Here is a 15433-nt window from a genome sequence, read left to right as displayed (position 1 = left end):
TTGTGATTAGGAGAGAGCGAGGCCTGGGGGAACATTCTCTGACTGACGTTACTGTGTCGAGCCCAGCACTGGTGCGGAGCTACCTAGCCTGCCTCTGCTGTCTCCTTGATCTTGGTTGGTTGGGGAGGAGGAGAGGAGGCTGAAGCTCTCCTCTGCTTTTGTCTCAACCTTTCACTTGTGCTTGCTTTCACTTGCTGACTCGTCTCACTCCTAATGACGTACATGTAGAATTTGAAACACTTGGTTTACAGCTCCTTCATCAGCTTTATGTGAACAGGCTAATCGGTCTCCAATTAACCATCTCATTTATGTATAAAGCCCTTCTTACATCAGCTGATATCTCAAAGTGCTGTACAGAAACCCAGCCTAAAACCCTAAACAGCAAGCAATGCAAGTGTAGAAGCACCATCAAGCCAAAGGTCCAGAAAAACAAACAAAAACACGTGGCCTATGGATATCCTAGATTGCAGAGCTCTGTATTGTTCTGCATAGCAACAGAGGAACAGGAAATGGGGCCTAGGCATTGATTTTAATTTTAATATATATATATTTTTACCCAACATTTCTGGCCGTTGATCTTTCTTTGACCCTCCCAACATATCTTCAAAGCCATTCCTCCCAATGATGGTTCCATAATGTTACTGAGCTGTAGATGATGATCATGAAGTCCTTTTCTTTCTCCTCCCCACTTCCCTGTTTAAACAAAGGTAGATTTTACAGTGGAGGAGAGGGCTGTTGTCAAGGGACACGTCTACCTATTGCACAATACACACCTGCGCACACGAAGGGATGAGGTCAGCCAAAAACTATTTTCGTTATTGTACTGAAGGAGTTATCATTGTTGGGTGGGTAATGGAGAGAGGGTAGGAGAGGAGAGATTTGACTCCAGTACCTGAACATGACCTCACCTGTTCCCGCAGGCTGAAATCGATCTGCACTTATCAATAATGTAAACCAGACCTTTTTGTTAGTGTCCCAGCCTGTTTTCCACTAACATGGCTGATAAACCAGCTTTGTGTTCATTTGGGCCTACCATAGCATCTCCATCACTTTTTTAAGCGGTAAACCTGAAAATATAAGTCCAGGTAGTCCCCCTCTCCCTATTTGTCATTTCATTTATACACTTTTTTTTATTTGTGCCTAATGATTATGACCCAGTACTGGAAAAACAAGGCAAATATCTCCATCAATAAGGTTTAGTTAGAGCCTTGAAGGCACCATCTGCCTGGCTGTTGTCATGTTTAATTTACACTGGTTTGGTTTCTCTTATGCTGATTGAGATGATTTGGACTAGCTGACAGCAGGAGTTGACCAGGCAAAGAGAATATACTTTCTAAATGACCCTATTCTCTTTATAGTGTGCTACATTTGACCAGAGCCTGGTCAAAAGTAGTGCACTATAAAGGGAATATGGTGCCATTTGGGTCGTAGACAGAGATAGCTAGGGAACTCTATTTAGCTATGCATCATAGCCAACACCTGCAGCTACTGTTAGTGTTCACTGGCCCATCCTCCAGAGGGTAAACCGGTAGGCAGCCGGTCTCAGAGCTGCCGTTCTCCCTCAGGTTCCTCTCGATGATCACCTGCCTGCTGAAACATGATGGCTTGAGCCTGTAACACCCTGTAACACCTCTTCAAAGCCCCAGTGCTAGCCATATTATACTAATCTTGTAATGGGGCATTGTTTAATGGTGTTGCTTCCCTAAATGGATCTATTTTAAGTAGCCATTCAATTAAGAGGTTTTCTAAAAAGGCCTGAGGGTGTGTGACGGATAGAACGTAAGCCTGTGTTTGAATATTGATGAGGTGTAACAGAATAACAGCCATATGGGGCCCTCTAGTCAGACAGTCTTGTGTTTTTATGGCCATAAGAGGCTCCAGTCCAGATGCACCATGCTTATTTACTAATGTTGCCCCCAAACCCAAGCATCTGTTAATAACAGAGGTAGTAAAGTCTTATTTAATCAACATCTTTATTGAGCAAGGTAGAGTTCCCACAGTTACGAAACATGCTAGAGTGATCCCTATCCACAAGAAGGGCAGAAACACCAACAAGGGAAACTATAGATGTGTCTATTTTGAGTGTGCTGTCTAAAGTGCTGGAAAAAGTCATTTATGAATAGAGCAAGACTAATATTCTTTGTCTTGGTCCGGTTTTAGAAAGTCCCACTCCACTGACGCATCTATTGTTTTTAACATACTTTATTAGGGGAGGTGCGAGAGAGAGAGTGCAAGTGAGGGGGTCAGAACAGCAGGTCCTGGACAAGATGGCACGACCTGTGAACAGGTTAGTGTTCCATAGCCGCAGGCAAAACACCAGAAACTGGATCAGCAGCACGAGAAAGTAGCACGACTGATGAACAGGTTAGGGTTCCATAGCTGCAGGCAAAACCGCGGAAACTGGATCAGCAGCATGACAAGGTAGCACGATCGGTGAACAGTTCAGGGTTCCATAGCTGCAGGCAAAACAGCAGAAACTGGATCAGCAGCACAACCAGATGGACTGGGGACAGGAACAGCCAGGAGTCATCAGGCCATGTTGTTCTGAGGCATGGTCCTAGGGCTCAGATCCTCCGGGAGGGGGGAGAGGGAAAGTATCTAAGATTACACAGGACAGACAAGACATGAGAATTGCACCAGATATGACAGACTGATTCTAGCCCCCTGGCATATAGACTATTGCAGCATAGATACTGGAGATCGGGGAACACTGTGGCCCTTCCCAATGTTAGCCCCGGACAGGGCCAACCAGGCAAGATAAAAACCCAACTACTTTGCCAAATCACTTTCTCCACACCACTAAAGGGATATCAACAGACCACTAACTTACTACCCTGAGATGAGGCTGAGTATAGCCCACGTAGATCTCCCCCACTACATGAGCCTGAGGACAGGAAAGGCAGGCCAATGTCTGAGCCCCCGTAATAGGGTCAGAGGCAGAGAATCCCAGTAGGGAGAGGGGAGCTGGCCAGGCAGAGACGGCAAAGGTGGTTCGTCACTCCAGTGCCTTGCCATTCACCTTCACACCCCTGGGCCAGACTACACTCAAACATAGGACCTACTGAAGAGATGTCTTCAGTAAAGACTTAAAGGTTGAGACTGAGTCTGCGTCTCTCACGTGGATCGGCAGACCATTCCATAAAAATGTACCTCTAGTCAAAATCTCTGCCTCCAGCTGTTTGCTTAGAAATTCTAGGAACAATAACGAGGCCTGTGTCTTGTGACCGTAACGTACGTGTAGCTATGTACTGCAGAACCAAATTGGTGAGATGGGTAGGAGCAAGTCCATAATTTATACTTTTAAATTTAAAACCTTAATCAGCCCTAGCCTTGTTAACAGGAAGCCAGTGTAGTGGCTAGCGCTGGAGTAATATGATAACATTTTGGGGTTCTAGTCAAGATTCTAGCAGCCATATTGAGCACTACCTGAAGTTTGAGTGCCTTGTCTGGGTAGCCAGTTATCTAATCTTGATGTCACAAAATAATGGATTAGCTTTTTTTTTTAAAGTTAGATTTTTGAAATGTTAAAGATTTAAATATTTTTTGTTTGTCAAAAGGGAGATCAGGGTCCAGAGTAATGCCCAAGTCCTTCAGTTTTATTAGAGATGACTGTACAACCATTGAGATTCATTGTCAGGTCTGTCAGCAGGTCTTTGTTTCTCGGGACCTAGAACTAGCGTCACTGTTTTGTTTTACTTTTAAACATTTGCTGCCATCCACTTCCTTATGTCTGGAACACAGGGTAGGCAATTTTGGGGCTTCACCATGTTTGATCAAAATGCACTGCTTGTGTGTCATCTGCATAGCAGTGAATGTTGACGTTGTGTTTCCGAATGACATTACCAAGCGGTAAGATGAAGAAGAGTAATGGTCTGAGAAGGGAACCTTGAGGAACACCGAATCATCCGCAGAGACTAACTGATATATTTCTGAGAGATCAGATCTGAACTTGTCTGCGTAAATCAAATGTGGTTTCCAATCCCACCCAAAAGAATGTTTGGCTCGAATTCGTGTCGAATGCAGGACTAAGGTCAAGGAGCATGAAGATACACACGTTAACGATATGAAATCACCCTGCTCTCGTAATTGATTTTGTATGCAGATGACTCTGCTCTACTGGTATCCCATAAGAACAAAGCCTCAGTGGAAAATATCCTTAGTGCAGAGTTATCCAATATCAGTAAATGACTTTCAGAAAACCTTTCTCTGCATATTGGAAAAAACAGAAAAGCTTGAAGGTCTCCTGGTTTTAGTGTCCGCGTGGGCAACTCGGTGGTTACACAAAAAGCCTCGGTCAGCTACCTTGGGTGTGAATTGAATGGGTACTTGACTGGTGACACTGGCATTTCTATCTCGAACCTCAAAATATCTTGATGGTGACATCCTAAAGACTCTGGCAGGTGCGCTAGTGCCCGCATAATCAAAGTGATACTGAACATCATGGTTCACCAGCATCCCTAAATGGCTAAAAAATAAGCTACAGACCAGCCAAAACAAGCTGGTGGAAACTGTACTTAACTCCCTCCTCGTACTCATCGAAGGTCGAGCATTTTAAACAGCTAGTCTGGCTATCTGTAGAGTATCTGGTAAGATCACCTTTTTTTATATACTGGCAAGGTTGAGTGGAACAAACTACCACAGCAACTCAAAGCCAGGCCGAGCATAACTTAATTTTAAAATAATGTAAAAATCTTGCTGATCAAGGAATAGAACAATTGTTTCATGTCTGGATCTATGTTATGTATTTGCGCCATGGAATTTATGGACTACCAAGGGAACTAAGGACAAGCAACACCTGGTGACATTTTCACTGAGTTGCTGCTAGTGTAAGATGAGGAGCCCAGCAGGCAGTTAGACTCTGCTCTGTTCTGCTGTTTCTTAACCGATCTTGTGCTCTGACTTTCTAGTTCAGTGCATTTGAAACAGAGAAGTGGGGGGTGTTTTTTGTGTTCAAGGTTTCTCAGGATGACATGGGTAACAAATAGAATGCCCAACGGTTTTTACCTGACAATAGAGCTGTAGCTAGGCTGGGGCCTCTGCCAAGGGTCTGCTGCAATATAAGGGAGGGAGAGTGAAAGTGGTCATTACCCCACACCACCACCATCCAGCCCCCCTATACAGAAGGCCCCTCCCTTGTAGTGGCGGCAGGCCCTTTGATTCTCCCCCAGGCCGGTCTAATCTAATGCCTCCAGAGTCCAGTGAAACCTCCTATGGGAAGGAAAAGGAGTAAAGATGTCATAGTAACTTCTGTGCCAATGCTCTCTTGCTATCGCTCTCACTCTTTTTCTCTCGCACTCTCTCTCACAATGAGGCTAACCTGACCCTAATCTTTCAGTTTTCCATTTTTACATATCCTGCAGTATTACCTGAAGACTTGTTTAATTCAAGCAGACTTTAGTTAAATTCTCCAACAAGAGTCAAGTTGTTCACTTTACTACAATGAGTTGTTTTGAAGCACGTGCCTGGGGTTTACAGCTATAATCATTACAGGTGACCTACCAGTGTCAAGTTGTGTGGGTGTAATGTTTTCTATGTAGGTGTGTGTTTGAACGAGGAGCTAAGGTCATTTGGACGTGTTGGGTCTGGTTTACTGTGTCTGATGTGTTTGTTATAGTTACCAAGGTGTCCATTGTTCTTCTGGTCCATTCTCACACAGACCGACATTAAGCATTTCATTTGTTACCCATGTGAGTGTGACAAATGAGAGAACAAACAGTACGTATATGCAAGCACATGTATGTATGCGATTGTGTTCCTTCCTGATTCCCAACATGTACCGTTCTGTATTTTTTTTTTTTTTTTGTGTGTTTGTTTTTGTGTGTTATTACAACCCTGCCCATATTCTTTCTCACTAGGAGATTGTTACAGCTGGGCACTGCATTGGTTACTGTATGAACTCCCCTCCTCCCCAAACGTGTTCTCTACAAACTGAAAATGGTCCTTCTTTCCATCAATATTTCCTGTCTGTGTTTAATACGTTTCCCTTTCCCACCTTGCTGTGGTTCCCTGTTCAAGCTCTGTTAGTGACTTCACCCTTCAAATTCATGCCGGTGGAAGCTTCCTGTTCTGTTCTAGCTGGAGTCTGTGGCTTTATTAGTTAGCCTAGTTAACCCCTGCACTGCGTTACAAGTCAATACAGGACTTCTGCTGCAATGTTTTCCTTCCTCTGGTCCTGCTCTTACTTAATCCGGTATGTTCTCCTCTGTGTTTTCAGGACAGTCTCCAGCAGCTCATCCTGATGACCCTGCCTAATGTGCTGACCATTGCGAAGGACCCCCTCTCAGGTACTGTGGTGCTCATTCTCTTGTTCACAAACTCACAACAATCCTCAGGTAGCTATGCCTCTAAATCCAGCTGGCTAGTGCAATATTTAAGGTAGGTGTCCCCATCTCTTGTTCACACTCACAATAAGTGCTTACAAATGCCTTTAAGTATTCCCTTGTAATCTCGGTCCAGATACTGTACTGTATGAGGGCGTGTTGGGGTGGAAAGGATGCACATGTTGTGGCCTTTTACTGGGGTCAGTCAGGAAGTGGGAAAGGCAGGAAAAGTCCGTTGGAGCCCTTCTATCTGTAGGAGGCTAATCAGGTCATGGAGAGTGCTGAGTGTGTGGGCTCTATAGTCTGGTGTCGACAATCTCGCCAGGATTGACCTGATAGGGCTAGATGTGGCTATGGAGACAGTCAGACCTTATATAGTGGTGTGGAAAGGTCAGATAGAGGCCTGCTGTCCGCAAGATGTAGTTCATACACATACTGTATGTAGTTCATGCATGTACTTGCAGTGCGCTACTGTATGCATGAATGAATAAAAGGAACACCAGACCAGTTATTTCTATGGCTTTTGTAACGGCTGGCGTGAGAGTAGAGTATCTTCAGGATAATGACGTCATGTTTGAAGTGTTCAGCTTCACCGCCAGACATTGTTGTTCCTTCTCCTCCCGGTGGCTAGGCCTTTCATGGGTTGGGCCACTACCATGCCGCTCGCACGCTTGTTTTGCATGTTGGTTCCTGCAACTGTCTGTCAGACACACAAATAACTTATCAGGACCCATGTGGCTTGTTTGTTTTTTTTTCCTGCTGGGAGCAAAGTTATCTAGATCTAGGCCTCTTGATTGGTTCCGTATGAAAACGTGTTTAGCAATCAAGGACAATAGTGATCTAACATTGAGTGGTGGAGTTGTTGGGAGGCTTTAGCTGTAAGCCAGCCTTGGTATGTGAACTGAATCTCAATATTGGTTAATGGGGTATGTGTTAATATTATTGTGTGGATTGATGTGGACCATCTTTGTATGGAATGGCCTCAGGAAGTTAGGAAGTCACGGAAAAGCTATGTTAAGTGTAGATTAGAAACAGTGAAAAGCTCCTCTCAGGGTTACACCACTGCCTGCCCTGTGTACCTCTTTTGTCTTTTTAGTTGGTCTCAATGGAATAAGGGCAGAGCTGGGTCGCAGACAGGGTCTCCATGGCAACAGTGTTGCCCTTTCCCCAGAGTGTTGATCAAGCTTTTTTGAAGTCACTTCCAGGCCCAAGGGGAGACACACACACACACACACACACAGCTGATCCCAGACAAACCCTGCACAAAACGACATGGTAAATAGTTTTTTTTACAATCATATGAGTCTTTTAAAAAGGAAGGGCTTGCTACATCCACAAAAACACCCAAACCTAATCCTGAGCTGTGGAAGATTTTAATGATTGACCCACTAACTGATGGCTCCTAACCATCAGTGATGGGAGAGATCTTACAGCCTACTGGTGTAAGAACTGGGGGGATGGGAGAGGTCCACAACTGTCACTTGGGATTTGCTGCCTGCCTGGCAGGTTAACATTTATTGGGATGACGCGTGTGTCATTTCCCTTATGATTGATGAGGACCTTCATATTGCAAATGGACGGTCCCTTACTGGACGTCTGCGAGTTATTAAAATAGGCCGAAGGCCTCAGGTCGTCCCCCTGGGCCCGGTGTTCCGGGAAGTAAAAAATAAAATAAGTTTCCTGGACAATTGGTTTCAGCAATATCAAATTGTAAGAAAAAATAATAATTCTGCCCTTCTGGAAAATTCCACCAGCTGGCTGTATATGGCAAATGGCCATTTCCTCACCAAATGGACATGGCTGTTTCTCGTAAACAGAAAAGACTTCAAACGAAACTCTGCGCACAGAGGTGGCCAAATGTACTTTTAGCCCAGAAACAATATGGCATCGAGGCCACAACACTGAGTTAATGGACATTTTGTAGGATTAAATATTGAAGACAGTGCAAATTTGACCGCTTCACGTCAAAGTATATAAACCTATGGTGTAAGGGAAAAATACAGTTTAAGTCGGAAGTTTACATACACCGTAGCCAAATATATTTAAACTCAGTTTTTCAAAATGCTGACATTTAATCCTTGTAAAAAATCCCAGTCTTAGGTCAGATAGGATCACTACTTTATTTTAAGAATGTGAAATGTCAGAATAATAGTGGAGTGATGTATTTCAGCTTTTATTTCTTTCTTCACATTCCCAGTGGGTCAGAAGTTTACATGCACTCAATTAGTATTTGGTAGGATTGCCTTTAAAGTATTTAACTTGGGTCAATTGTTTTGGGTAGCCTTCCACAAGCTTCCCACAAGAAGTTGGGTGAATTTTGGCCCATTCCTCCTGACAGAGCTGGTGTAACTGAGTCAGGTTTGTAGGCCTCCTTGGTCGCACAAGAAACATGTTGGTATTACAGACTCCGTCAGGGACAGGTTGAAAATGTCAGTGAAGACATTTGCCAGTTGGTCAGCGCATGCTCGGAGCACACGTCCTGGTAATCCATCTGGTTGGGGTTTGTACATACGGTGACATCATCTTTGCACTTATTGATGAAGTCAGTGACTGATGTGGTGTACTTCTCAATGCCATCAGAAGAATCCCGGAACATTTTCCAGTCTGTGCTAGCAAAACAGTTCTGTCATCTGCTTCATCTGACCACTTTCTTATTGACTGAGTTGCTGGTGCTTCTTGCTTTAGTTTTTGCTTGTAAGCAGGAATCGGGAGGATATAATTGTGGTCAGATTTGCCAAATGGAGGGCGAGGGAGAGCTTTGCATGAGTCTCTGTGTGTGGAGTAAAGGTGGTCTAGAGTTTTAATTTTAATTTTTTTAATTTTAATTTTTTTAAATTTAATTTTTTTAAATAAAAATCCTTTCCGTCCAACTCATTAAAGAAAAAGTATTCCTCCAGTACGGGGTGAGTAATCGCTGTCTTGTTTTCTAGAAGCTATTTTCGGTCATACGATATTGTACAAAATAAGTTACAAATAACGTGAAAAAACGCACACAATAGCATTTGATGAGGGGATCGTAAAACGCCAGCCATCTCCCCCCCGGCTCCATCGTAGTGTTAAATTAGATAAATTAGTCTGGGGTGCCACTAAGGTTAGGGAAAGAGTTAATTTTAAATCTATCAGAGTGTGTCAGATAGTGACTGCCCTGCAGAGTTGTGGGATTTAAACCAAAATCGAATCTGAGCTCAAAATCAATTGGCTATAAGGAAGGTGTTTTAATCCGTTATATCTTCATCTTTCATCTTCAACAGGCAAGGGCATGGAGGAGGTGAAGAGACTGCTGCTGTTGATCCTAGGCTGTGCTGTACAGGTAACATAGTCTTTTCTAACATATTAAACAGATTTTAAACAGATTTTCTTTCTTGCAAAATTGATTTGATCTCAATGATAATCTGAATGAATAAAGTTAAAATTACAAAACATTAACAAACCTTTTTAATTGAGCCAATCAGGTAGGCCGCCTTTAGAATTAGATTCCCATTTGAAGACTGAGTCGGTGTAGAAGCAGTCAGTCATATCCTTTTATTATACTGTAAACTATCGGCTTTGGCAAACTTTATACATATTGTGTGTGTTCAGTACCAGTCAAAAGTTTGGACACAACTACTCATTCAAGGGTTTTTCTTCATTTTTACTATTTTCTACATTGTAGAATAATAGTGAAGACATCAAAACTACACATATGGAATCATTGTTGTAACCAAAAAAGTGTTAAACAAATCAAAATATATTTGAGATTTTTCAAAGTAGCCACCTTTTGCCACGATGACCGCTTTGCACACTCTTGGTATTCTCTCAACCAGCTTCATGAGGAATGCTTTTATAATGGTCTTGAAGGAATTCTCACGTATGCTGAGCACTTGTTGGCTGATTTTCCTTCACTCTGCGGTCTAACTCATCCCAAACCATCTCATTTGGGTTGAGGTCGGGGGTTTGTGGCCAGGTCATCTGATGCACCACTCATCACTCTCCTTTTTGGTCAAATTGCCCTTACATAACTTGGAGATGTGTTTTGGGTCATTGTTCTGTTGGAAAATAAATTATAGTCCCACTGAGCGCAAACCAGATGGGATGGCGTATATCTGCAGAATGCTGTGGTAGCCATGCTGGTTAAGTGTGCCTTGAATTCTAAATAAATCAGTGTCAACACCAAAGAACCATCACACCCCTTCCTCCATGCTTCAGACCAAAGGACATATTTCCACCGGTCTGTGTTTCTTGGCCCAAGCAAGTCTCTTCTTATTGGTGTCCTTTTTAGTGTTTTCTTTGCAGCAATTTGACCATGAAGGCCTGAATCACGCAGTCTCATCTGAACAGTTGATGTTGAATTGTGTCTGTTACTTGAACTCTGATGCATTTATTTGGGCTACAATTTCTGAGGCTGGTAACTCTAATGAACTTATCCTCTGCAGCAGAGGTAACTCTGGGTCTTTCTTTCCTGTGGTGGTCCTCATGAGAGCCAGTTTCATAATAGCGCTTGATGATTTTTGCAAATGCACTTGAAGAAACTGTCAAAGTTCTTGAAATGTTCCAGATTGACTGACCTTAATGTCTTAAAGTAATGATGGACTGTTGTTTCTCTTTGCTTTTTTTGTGCTGTTCCTTCCATAATATGGACTTGGTCTTTTACCAAATAGAGGTAGTGTAGAGAAGATAGCTCTATCTTGTCACAACAGAACTCATTGTCTCAAACGCATTAAGAAAGAAAATCCACAATTTAACTTTTAACACTGCACACCTGTTAATTGAAATGCATTCCAGGTAACTACACCATGAAGCTGGTTGAGAGTGTGCAAAGGGTGGCTACTTTGAAGAATTTCAAATTTCAAATAAATTTTGATTTGCTGAACACTTTTTTTTGGTTACTACATGATTCCATGTGTTATTTCATAGTTTTGATGTCTTCACTATTATTCTACAATGTAGAAAATAGTAAAAATAAAGAAACCCTGGAATGAGCAGGTGTCCAAACTTTTGACTGGTACTGAATGTGTATAAATGTATACGTTTTGTCACATATACCAGATGTGAAATGTGCTGTTTTACAGGGTCAGCCATTGTAGTATGGTGCCCCATCAGGCAAATTAGGGTTAAGTGCCTATATTTCTTTTCACGTTGTTGACTCAGGTATTTGAACCAGCTACATTTCGGTTGGCCCAGCGCTCTAACTGCTAGTCTACCTGGCGCCCCACCTTGCACCTGATCACACCAGGAAGTAAAGCTGCATTGGCATAACTTTACATGTTAGAACGCATCCCTGTATTAACTGAAACAGATAACATTAAACATTAGTGCAACAGCAATGGCCTGTTATCTTAACAGCATTTTAGAAATCAATTCAAAATGGCCCTCAAAAGTTGAGATCAAAAGAGAAATTAAAGTCAACATGTCCAATGTAGCATCAGTATAACAGAGCATGTAAGAGGCTCATAGAGAGAGAGGGTTAAATAGTGCAGGGCCCACCCACCTGTACCTATACCAGAGGCTGTACTGTTCCATTCCCTTGGCTCTATCTCTCTAGCTTCAGCTCTGTACACTATTGTTTTCATTCCCTCCAATCACCTGGCCTCTCCCCCTCCTTTTTTTCTCTCTTTGTTACACTGCCCTGGTTTTTCTTGTTCCTGGGGAAAAAGCAGGATAGAGATGAAGTGTTGAATAGTTGTTGACTTTTCCTCAGTTATTTTTCCGATACCTAAAAAAAGAAAAATAGATGTAATACATTTTCAAAGTTGATGCATCATCTATACCTCTTGTTTTCTCCCCTTTGAATGGTAATTACTCAAGTCTGTGCTTCCTCAAGTCCTCCATTACCCTTAACTGTATTTCTATAAGATTTAGAACATTCTTTTCAAATGGCTTATTCATATTTATGACCATTCAAACACCCAGTCCTTTGTGTTCAATAGAGAATGTGAACCTGATTTTAGTTTATAGTCGCGACCTATAGGTATCTAATAGAAATGCCTGCCATTGTTACTTCCTCTGCAGTGTGAGAGGAAAGAGGAGATCATTGAGAAAATCAAACTGCTCGACATCGAGAAGCAGGCAGCCATCGTCTCCCACATTCAAGAGGTGAGTAGTGCAGGTGTTCACGTCAAAGCAGGCACACATGTTCATGCACATCAGCCCTTCCTTTTTTTGTAGTGAATTTTTTTTCTCATGTTATCTTCAGGTACGCATCTGGCTAAATCTGGCACATTTACAGAAACCTTGATTGATGTGCACTGTCCCTGTCAAATAAATCTAATGATGTAAAGACATTCAGGTTTTACTCCTAGGCCTACACTTTAACAGCATGGCATTTCCATTGACATTTAGGCGATCATGTTCATGCGTGTCTGTCAATTTGTTTATTGAGAATATTTTACCACATTAAAGTCTTATTCCCAGGCCTACAGTAATATATTTCTTTTGACAATATTGTTATTTTTTTGCTTCACAGACACAGAAATACAAGGGAGGGGGCACTGTTACTACACATGTATTGGGTTTCAATGTAGAACTTATGGCATTCCTGTTTACATTTGTTATATTGTCTGTCTACCCCTTCAGGTGACCCATAACCAGGAGAATGTGTTGGACATGCAGTGGCTGGAGCTGCCAGACATGCCCCCTGAGGAGCTCAACCCCCTGTCTCGTAACATGGCCCTGCACCTCCGCAAACTCATAGATGAACGAGATGAATGTGCAGAGGTTGGCATCTAAGACGGAACAAGTCTGAAACGCGTCCAAATCAACTGTATTACCCACAATAAATGTACTGTCATTCAGACTTGATTTGTGCCCTTTCTATACACAGTCAATAGACTGACAGAATTATTCTCCACCATCCTCCAGGTGATTGTGGAGCTGACCCAGGAGAAGGACTACCTCCAGTCCCAGCAGCCCTCCAATCACATGGGTTACCCCTGTCCTGAGAGGAATGTGTTGGGCCTGGACGGACCCGTCTCACTGCTGTCCAAAGAGGACCGGCAGCACCTGGCTGTGGAGCTGGCTGACACTAAAGCCAAACTGAGACGCTCACGGCAGGAACTGTGAGTCAGAATAGGGGAGAGGTTAGAGTTGGGGGTAACATTTTAGCATTTAGTACATTTTATTAAGACAAATATTCCCTAAGATGTTAACTTCAGAAACACTGCAAGCCCTCAGAAAATATATTGACTCTAAATAAACTGCACTTAACATGATTACAAAAATGTATATATGTCTGAATAAATGTATTTGCCAACCTAATGTGTGCTGTCCCTCTCCCAGGGAGGAGAAGACTGAGCATCTGATGGATACCAAACATGAGGTGGAGAGGCTGGACCTAGAGATGCAGAAACTCAAGCAAGAGGTGTGGATTTCCTTTCATTTAGACTCCCCCCCACACACACTTTCTCTCCCTGTTTCTCAGTTTCCTCCAAATCTTGACCACAAATGACATGTTAGAAAAGTTTTGAAATTCCATCTTCAGAAGTTTCACAGTAGTGAACGTTTTAGCTGATGTCACATTCTCAAAGCCATTACAATTTTTGGATATTCATATGAGACTAGGAAATTCTGAAATGGAAAGATCTGTTATTTTGCCGTAACCTCCAGTACATCTAGTTTGTTGTATAATTCATGTGCCTTTACTTTGCAACAACCAAACAGAGGCAGTATACAATTTCTGCAATTATAACCTCCAGACCAGATCCATAGTGTTCTTTTATGCCCTGTGCAGAACATGCAGGTGCTGGCGGAGGCACGGTCGGTGCGTGCCTACAGGGATGAGGTGGATGCTCTGAGGGAGAAGGCAGCCAAGGTGGACAGACTGGACACAGAGCTGTCACGCTGCAAGGAGAGGCTACATGACGTCCACTTCTACAAGACACGAGTCGAGGTGAGATACACTGAGCATTGAATTTAATTGATTTAAACTCACCAACATCAATTTCATGAAAGCTAGAATAAAATACAATACTGTATATTAACAACACATGTAAAAGGAAAATACCTTTTGTTTGCTCCGCTGTTCACGCACCTTTGTTTGAAAGTGAGGTAGGGACAGCATTTATTTTTCTCATTATCAACACACATCCGCATGTATAGCCTCATCTCATCTGTCAAGACAAATTTAATATTGGTTGTGCATATTAAGACCCATAATCCTTAGCAGCACGTCTTTCATGTCTCTGGGTCAAATCAGTTCCACTTCATTGACTAGAACCCCTGTTGTCTCTGTCACAGGGGAACAATGGCACCTCCTGATCAGCAGAATTGAGTTTGTCCAGGAAGGGAGCTCCACAGCTGTTAGTGGCAGGCCTTTGAATCATTATATTTCCTATTGTCTCCATCTATGCCTCATTTATATTTCACTGTCTCCTAACTGAGATTAAAAAATCTATGGATATATTCGCTACATTGCAGTCCGACTGAACGGAATTACAAATCACCTTGATTCCCAAATAACTACTCATTATGTGATCATGATTAGAAAACCTGCACAGCGTCTCAGGCCAATCCCCTTCAACACGCTGTATATGTCCCTCTGTTTTAGGGCTGTCCTTAAAATCTCCATCGACCAATCAATTGGTCAAAAATTGTAAACATGTATTTTCCATATAGACACACCCTATGTGTGTTTAATAAAATCAACTGTATCTACTGAACTTGTCTGATGCTTTAAGCATGCTGTTTGATTAAATCATTAAGTCAGTGAAATTGCAGGGCGACAAATTAAAACTGACAGAAATTCCATAATTAAAATTCTTCAAACATACAAAGTATTTTACACCATTTTAAAGATACACTTGTTGTAAATCCAGCCACAGTGTCCGATTTCAAAAAGGCTTTACGACGAAAGCACACCAAATGATTGTTAGGTCAGTACCTTGTCACAGAAAAACACAGCCACAAAAAGCAGAAATGGAGATAAAAAGAATCACTAACCTTTGATCTTCATCAGATGACACTAAAAGGGCTTCATGTTACACAATACATGTATGTTTTGTTCAATAAAGTTCATATTTATATCCAAAAATCTCAGTTTACATTGGCGTATTATGTTCAGTAGTTCCAAAACATCCTGTGATTTTGCAGAGAGCCACATCAATTTACAGAAATACTCATAATAAACATTGATAAAAGAT

The 15433-nt window shown here is 42.2% G+C and overlaps 1 protein-coding gene across 1 annotated transcript in view; it reads left to right on the top strand.

Moving 5' to 3' along the window:
- The window catches only part of ccdc88c (coiled-coil domain containing 88C), a 77212-nt gene that overhangs the window by 22007 nt on the left and 39772 nt on the right, over positions 1 to 15433 (top strand). The window contains exons 4-10 of the mRNA XM_042330611.1: positions 6215 to 6284; positions 9572 to 9630; positions 12309 to 12392; positions 12873 to 13013; positions 13158 to 13354; positions 13575 to 13656; positions 14026 to 14184. Of these exons, the coding sequence (XP_042186545.1) occupies positions 6215 to 6284; positions 9572 to 9630; positions 12309 to 12392; positions 12873 to 13013; positions 13158 to 13354; positions 13575 to 13656; positions 14026 to 14184 (792 nt within the window). The remainder of the gene's footprint in view (positions 1 to 6214; positions 6285 to 9571; positions 9631 to 12308; positions 12393 to 12872; positions 13014 to 13157; positions 13355 to 13574; positions 13657 to 14025; positions 14185 to 15433) is intronic.

This window comes from Oncorhynchus tshawytscha, linkage group LG11, assembly GCF_018296145.1.
Source record: "Oncorhynchus tshawytscha isolate Ot180627B linkage group LG11, Otsh_v2.0, whole genome shotgun sequence".
Lineage (NCBI taxonomy): Eukaryota > Metazoa > Chordata > Actinopteri > Salmoniformes > Salmonidae > Oncorhynchus > Oncorhynchus tshawytscha.
The sequence above is the reverse complement of the archived record's forward strand: the minus strand, read 5'-3'. Positions and strand labels throughout refer to the sequence as shown.